We start from the raw sequence: 8262 nt of genomic DNA, 5'->3' as shown, positions 1-8262 counted from the left end.
GTTTTTCTGCCTCTACTTCATTTTTTGTTTCTACTTCCAAGCACCCGATTTGCTGTTTCCTCATAGAAAGAGTAAAGCTGTTAGTGAAAGTGAGAAAGAAATTGTCACCCATCTTCTCTCCAAACACTGGCTTCTCCACTTCAGCTCCCACTAGGTACTTTACTCGTGTGCTACACAATGGGGAGGCACTGTAAAGGCAGCTTGACAGATTTTAAAAAAACAAAATCAGAAGTCTTTTTCTCTCCCTCCCCCCCAACCCACCCCAAAAAAACTGGATGGATGAAACAGTACGTCCATAGGAATATTCCAGTCTCCTCTGTTAGGAGATAATAGCAGGAGACCATCTAACCACAGTCAGATTGTCAGCACTGACTGACCGTTTCTTTGCAGATTTCCTGAAGTCCTTGTATTTATCTTCACACAAGCGGGAGATGGCCTGTAACACGAAAGAAGGAAGAAATCTCAATTGCATTGGCCACAACTGTACAATGTAGATTTCTACATACAGACAAAATTACAAAATGGCACTTAGTGAAATCAAACATGTGAAGAACTGTTCCCAATTCTTGTTTCATTAACCTTACAGTAATCAACACACCGCCACTGCACTGCCCACCACACTCACTTTTGAAGGACTCAGCAAGCATATTCCAAGCCTTTTCTTTACTGCCAAACTGTGGCAAACCCAGTCAAGACAGCTGACAAGTAACACAGAGCACTTCACTGGCAACAAACTGTAGAAACGTTCATAGAAATTGTATTTGGACAGTTCAGGAAGAGGATGGCTTATATTTCCTCTAGAGATGAGCAGCCTGTCAGATGACTTGCCCTGCTTTGCTAATAGGGCTGATGTTTGCCTCCATTTCTGAAGAACCTGCAGGAGATGGTGACTCCTACGCAAGCTGCTGTCTTACAAGCTGCTGAAGTGTCACTCAGATTCAGAATAATTTTATTTGCATTAAAAATACACAGAAATGTCATAAGAATATCATTTAAAGAAAGAGACAAAGATTATTCAAAAGTTGAGACTTACTAAATGACACTGAGGCTAATGGTTTTATGTTCCTATTGCTTTTAGCCAAGTTTAAAGCAAATCTTTATTATGTACCTTTTATATCTCAACCCTGTAAGCATTCGTATGGTTGGGACAGGCTATGAGTTGCATGAGCGAAGATGTTCACTCTGGCATTTAAACACGCAGAGCTGCAGAGGAAGGTCATTCCAAGGAGTGCTCAAGGTCAACTCAGAAAATGAGACGGACTAAAACATACTTCTGTTTACTCAGGAATGCTTTTAAGTGGTGTCTTAAGATGGGATGTTTAACAAAAAGTACTGTACAAATAAAAACAGTACAAGTGTTTGATTATAAAAGAAGGCAATATAAATAAACACTCTGACTGCACCGTGCATCATTCTCTTTCTTAGCCTTTACTTCAACAGCACAGCAAGTCGTAGGAGTCCTAAAATCTCAACTGCCCTGCAAAGATCAGCAGCAGATATTGCAGAAGCACACAGCTCCTGCCACTGAGAGCAAGCTCACCTAATTCTAGGATAAGTCAGCCACAAAACATGACTAAATAACATTTTTAAAAAAGAAAAATAAAGAACAAACAAACAAAAACCACCAAGAAACCAGCTGTACTTTATAGTTGGAAATCAAATTTCCTTTTGCTATAGCCATTCTTGAATAGTTTTATTTCTTACTTCACATGAAGAGAACAGTAAAACAACACAACTATTCTTGTTGCTTTGTAGACCATAACTTAATTCACTTAAAATTGCTCAATAATAATTTATATAATTTAACCAGGAACTCAGTGAACTAGGAATGTTTATGCAATTCAGTCAGATTTAAAATCCAGTGGATGAAAACAACTGAATCATGGAATAATATGCCAGGACATTGCATGTACTGAGGTGGAGGTCAGCTTCCTTTGGTTGCCAAACCAGTCTCTTCTTTTAAGCACTGAATAGAGATGGCAATCACTATAAAAATCACTACAAAATCGCATGTACAATAGGAAAATATTCCTGTTCTGGCACTTGATCAGACAAAACAAAATTTTGCTTGGAGGTGGTACTCAATGTTTGGCAGCTCCAGTCCCTGTTGATTATTCATATAGATGTAAAACACTGATTGTAGTTTAAAGCAATCCTTTATCTAATGGTGCCAATTCATTTGCAAATAATTTACAAAACAGACATTTGAAGCCTATTTGAAAATTCACTAAAGTGTCTTGTAACATAGGGGAAAACAAGACAAAAGTGGAAAATTGTAATTACTTTGTCTGTCAGTTAAGATATATCCATATAGGTTACAACACCTTTCTGTCATCTGATGTATCTATTACTTCTAACACCAGAGAAAACTAACTTCTGCCTGTTGCAAGGTATCTTTTCTCCCATTAAATTAAAACAAAGTACTATTAAAAAGCAGCAACAGCAGTCAATTCAGTGGAATTTTGTTCCTTTATTGAGATACTTTACATGGCTCTGGAGGAGATTTTTATCACTGGTAAGGGGGGGGATGAGGAGACAGGGGAGAATGGCAGCAGAGGATAAATTTTGGCTGCATGCACACCACTGTGCTGTGCAGAGCAGGAAAGCAGTAGTGCTGGCTATAGATTGACCACTGGAAAGGCACAAATGCACTCAGCCTTCAGTGCTGCAATACTCTCCAAAATGGGCAAACCAGAGAGAATGTAGGGAGAGTCAGAAATAAGTCTGGTTGGAATATGTAAAAAAGCATGACTGAAAGCTGTGATGATGGGGGTATGCCTGAATGCATGGAAATGAGAATCATCATCATCAGGTCACTACTGACAAAAGGAGTCACAGAAGTTTTGCTTTCAGCTACAAGGTTCTTAGCACACAGGACACGCAAGTCTGCCATCAATCACTGCAAGAATGGGAAGCCAGGGAGAATGACACTTCTCAGCTCATACCTTAAAATTTTCTCTCCTCGTTTTAGTCTGTTTCATCTAGGGAATACTACCTCTTTAGGGTCAAGATAATACAGCACACAGTAGTTGAAAGAGTTCTTCCTCAAACACTATCCCAATAATAAAAAGCTGAGACAACACACAGTCCATTCAATTGAGAGTGAACTAAAAAATGCTCTTACAAAATCTAGTCTGGAAATGAGCAAAGTGCCAAGATCACAAGCAGAAATAGGGTAGGTATGTTTTGTGGACTTAACAGAAAAGCAGAATCTGACTCATATCTATCTCAGTACTTGGGAGAAAAACCAGGTGCAAGAGTAGGAAATTACAAAATAGTGGATTAAGGGTGGATATCTGATAATCTTCTGGGCAGAAACTTCTTGTTAGAAACTAATTTCTCAGGAGAAGAAAAGGAATCCTTGACATTTGACACAATTAGAAGGAAGAAGAAAACACATTACAAAATATGCTGTTCTGAACAAGGAGCACTGACAGGTAGGCTGGATGATTTAATGTAAGGTTATTTGCTGTTTTCAACTTGAAGGACTTCATACAGTGTGGAAGGGGAGAAGGGGGAGTTTTTAAAATATCATTAAAATGTTTCCCGATTACTAGGTGGACGGGTACAACAAATTCAGGACGCTTTCAGGCCACATTACTTTCACTTCATCATTGAAAAGACAAAGCTGCTTCTTTGTATCAGATGTGGGAACATTAAACAAGGCAAAAGCTCCAGAAAGAACCATCAGTTTTATATCAAGTGTTATAACCTCTCTTAGCATTTCCAATCTGATGGATCTTGTCCAGCATTTCCATTTGACAAGGCACAGTTATCACTAGCCTTGTCCTCTGGATTCCTTTGGAAATTTTTTTTTTTTGTCACTGCTAGGTCAACTTCTTGGTATTTGCAAAAATAGCAACAGATTGTGCCATGAGAGACCTAATGGTCCTGCTTCAGATACTGAACATGATTGTAAAATGCAATCATATCAGGAGCACTAAGAGTTTCAAAACATGCAATGCTGACATTAACTCATAGCCATGCAACCTATAGTGCAAAACTATTATCTAATTAAAGACATCCAGTGCTAAAGGCAGTTAGTAGCTAATGGCAGATTTCAAACTTTGAAAAAATGTGTACATATTCATGCAATAACACACATTTTTGAAAAACTTGACCTAGAATGCTCAAGAAAAAAGATTCCAGCCTTCAAAGTATCCACAATTGCCTGATGATTTAAAATTCCTCCAATGTATGCAGGAATTCAGAATGCTCTGAATTTCACAGGTACATTTGACATAGTGGTTTATGCACATAGTGTATTCAGGTCTCCTAACAATGTGTGCTTATTTCTGTCTCATTTCTTAGAGTAACACTGCTGAGACAACAGACTTGGATTCACATAAAATGCAGCAGTAGCAGGTAACAAGCACAAAGAACACTGATTTTTAGCAAAACTTTTTAATACTGTGTCCTGCACAGTCAATCTTAAATAAACAGAACCAAACTGTGAGTAGAGTTACTGTAAAAATTGTGGTTTTTTTCACAGGGTCAATGTAGACAATTAGAATGGAAAGAAATGGATAGCAAGACAAGATATGAAGTAAGTTGGGCCAAAAAGGTGTTTCCATACCCATGAATACCTGAAGCACAAGGTAAAAAAAAAAAAAAAAAAAAGAATTATGGATATTGGGCACATTCTAACATGATATGGGAATATTTGGTAAGAGATGGGTTGGGAAGGGAGAAACACTCCAAAAATTCCAAATGACCGTATATATTCAGTTCTGGGCAATACAAAAACAAATTGCCTTACCTCAAGTTTATATGCCCTATCCCTGCTGAGGGGCTCCAAAGGAAAACTCAGGTTATTTGCTTCTGCCAAGGAGCGCAAATCAAAATAATACTTGGCATAAACACTGGAGGGAACATTAATATTGAACTGCAACAGCTCCAGAAACTGGCGTTCCAGCTCATTCCTGTAGAGAGAAGATAAATGCGAAAACATTTTTTAGACTGTGCAACCTGAATGTAATTTGCTTTAAATTGCAAATGACAGTAACCAAGTTCATTTCATATTCTTGACAGATGCAATTATCCTAGCTTAAATTTTGAACTAGTCTACCAAGTTCTATAAGCATACATGCTTCGGTGAGGAATATTAAAGTTGCTGCACCTGCAGCTACTACTGCTGTGCCAGTCAAACCCAAACCCAAATTGATGCCAGCAGAAGAGATCCTTTAGTTAAGCTAGCACAAAAGGGAAAAGGGTAAAGCCAGGAAAATAAAGTTCTTGTAGCTTCTGCAGTACCTCCACTAGGTGGATCTGCTCACACAGCTATGCCAACACAAAATACAGACATGTCCTAAATTTGTCAGACAGCTCTCAGAGATGTTGCAAATTATCCTAATGTACAAATGACTGAACAACTTGTTTATTCTCTCTTGGCTTTCATAATAAATCACTTAAAACAAGACACGGGAAATCTGATTTCTTCAGCATACCATTTGTCTGGGCTTATGAGCAGCATACAGCAAGTTTTCCCTAAGACTTGCAAGAAAAATTCACCTTTGGTACCTCAAAAAAAAAAAGTGCTTTTCAAAAGAATGGATAGGAACAGGCCTCTCTGAGCTCCATGAAAACTCTGTTGCATCAATACATTATTATCCACTGCAGTATAATAAAAAGTGTGTTAATAAGCAAGTAAATAAATTAAAAAACAAACAAACAAAACAGGTCAATTCTGTAGCTTTTGTGAAATGTATGGTAACTTAATATCCTTCACAATACATACATTGGGACATTTGATATACTTAAAATAGTGATTTCAAGATGCAAGAAACAAATAACAAACAGTAAATTTTGCAGAAGAGTTTGGACTGCATAGGTTTGTTACCAGCAGGTACTGACTGACTGTGGTACTGCATTCAAGTTACAGGTTGACTACACTGTATGTGCATAAGGAAAGTCAAGAAGAACAGTGATACAGTAGTTTTCAACACTGAACCATTTTTTTTTCTTACTTGCTACTGAAGGCCATTACACATTACAATAATTTTCTTTCGTCATCTTCACTTTCAAGGCAATGCTATACACACAACTATGGACAAATACTGTCTCTCAAGTTAGCCTTGAGTTACACCTTAATGTACTGTTGATGATTCATAAAATTCTGAAAATTATGTATGACGTTTTATGATATGTTCATGCCTAATGATTCACAGTAGTTGAAGATTAAGGTGTAGAGTTTTCCTTGCCTTATTAATATAAATAATGAAAGCCCTCATTTGGTATAGACCAGGTCACATGAAAACTTTTAACAGTGGATTGTCCCAGTTGTCCAAAGAAAGGAGAAAAAAAAAAAAGTGATCATCATCACGTTAGATAGAGGAGGAAGAAAATGTTTGGAAGAACTGGCAGTAGGAAGAGAAACATCAGCACATCAACAAGCACCCAGCTCTTCACTGAAGCATTCAAGAGGAGCTCCAAACACAAAGCTCACAAAACAGACCATCAAGTACCATGCAGAAAGAGAGCATAGGCTCCCTGAAGGCTGCTGGCTCTATACTTTGTTTTAAAGATTGTATATTTCTCACTTTGACGACAAGGACTCATCACTGGCCTGCTTAGCAAGCATGAAGCACAGAAAGAAGACTGGTGACAGCACACGAGCACAGGTTTGCCTCTGGAGTCATGTTGTTATATCGCTGATGTGCAACTTCTAACAGCAGCACCACCACGTCTGTTTGTCAAAAGCAAGAATCTCCTCCTTTTTGTCCACTTCCTCTCATATCATCTCAGTATGCCCCTTAACCTGCCTTCAAAAAAAGCCCTGAGAATGAGCAATTTCAAAGCTTGTATTTATAACCATACTTGATTAATACTGTCATGTGGCATAGTCAAACCTGCCAGCGTTTGCTTCAACCTTTTGCTTAAAGCTATTCAGAGCTCTACCTTACCCAATATTTCAGCTTCAAACACACTGTAAAAGTGCTCAGATTTGCACTGAAGGAGAAGTTAATGGAGAAAGAACCTTATTCGGAGAGCACGCAAAATAGACAAGAAAGCATTACCAAATTGTTCTGTATGCAACAGAAATCGAACTGGTATTATGCACATTTCTGATTTCTGTTTTGAAATTATGGTTTTCCCAAAAATAATGAGGGTTATTTACAGCACACCATAGCAATGAAGGGTTTATGTTTTTTACTCCTGTGCAGGAAGTAAAGATCTTGTTATAAACTACTTGCTAGTACAAATCTAGAAATAACTTTTCCAATATTCAAGAAATGAGAGCTACTTACAGTTTGTAAAAGCCTTATCTAGAAATGTATGAGCATGCTGCATTTTAAGCAGTCAGCTGTCTTCCAACTTTCAACCTATTCTTTACAGATCATTTTCCGACTAGCCATAAAGTAGTTTCTTAGTAGCTTTGATTTAGAGCAGCTGTAGCAGAAACGGTTCGTCTTCACTGCATTGAGATTGTAAACTGAGATTCAAAAACCACAGTGTCTATATAAACATTTTTTCCTGTTTACTTCCCCCTTCTTTTCTCTTCACTTAATCGTGTGTGCCGAAACATAAATACAAAGCAAACAGAAATATAAATAAACGTAAATAGTATTTAGCCACAGTAAATGCTTTTCAGTGACTAGAATTATGACATAACTGAGTTAAAGTAGAAACAGTCTACATATTTTTTATTAGAAATACCTCTCCCTGTTTAAAAGAGCTTAGAAACACAGAGGTACTGTACTAAAACCATCTCTTTCATCATTCTACTGTCACTAGTCCTTATGAAAATGGAGTGCAGGTGTAGCTTCAAACCATCACTCTCTGAAGGCACTACTCTGTGGCCTGTTTAGGAATCTGGCCACACTGTTATGATTCCAGCACCATGATTCCAGCTTCTGCCATTCTAGCAGCACTCTCATTAACTCAGATAAGGGCACTTGTGAGCTGGTGCACAGTATGTGACTCAGCCCTGAAATTCAGGCACTTCAGGAAATGTTAGTAATGCCTACTAACCAACCGACCACAAGTACTCGATAATTGAATGGGATAAACATTCATTTTAGTATTTGTAAACATTACGATTTTAATTGTATTTATTCTTATCACAGTTCCTTTTATTACTGTTGCAGTATACTCTTAAAATAACAAGTAATGAAAGTATCTAGGCAATACTGTAACTCTGTATGTGCCATTACATTTCTTAAGAATGCCATTGTGTAAAAAAAATGGAAAAGTTACCAGAATGAATTTTCTCTTTGCAATTAAAAAAAAAAAAAATATATATATATATATATATATATATAT

The 8262-nt window shown here is 37.4% G+C and overlaps 1 protein-coding gene across 3 annotated transcripts in view; it reads right to left on the bottom strand.

Annotated features, from left to right (window-relative positions):
- Positions 1-319: 319 nt before the first annotated feature.
- CCNY (cyclin Y) overlaps positions 320-8262 on the bottom strand; it is a gene marked incomplete at both ends in the record, with an annotated part of 110142 nt that continues 102199 nt past the window's right edge. For all 3 annotated transcript variants that reach the window (XM_079538698.1, XM_079538699.1, XM_079538700.1), the window contains 2 exons: positions 320-436; positions 4760-4922. In XM_079538698.1, the coding sequence (XP_079394824.1) occupies positions 320-436; positions 4760-4922 (280 nt within the window). The remainder of the gene's footprint in view (positions 437-4759; positions 4923-8262) is intronic.

Source organism: Tetrao urogallus (genome assembly GCF_951394365.1).
Source record: "Tetrao urogallus genome assembly, chromosome: 7".
Classification (NCBI taxonomy): domain Eukaryota; kingdom Metazoa; phylum Chordata; class Aves; order Galliformes; family Phasianidae; genus Tetrao; species Tetrao urogallus.
The sequence above is the reverse complement of the archived record's forward strand: the minus strand, read 5'-3'. Positions and strand labels throughout refer to the sequence as shown.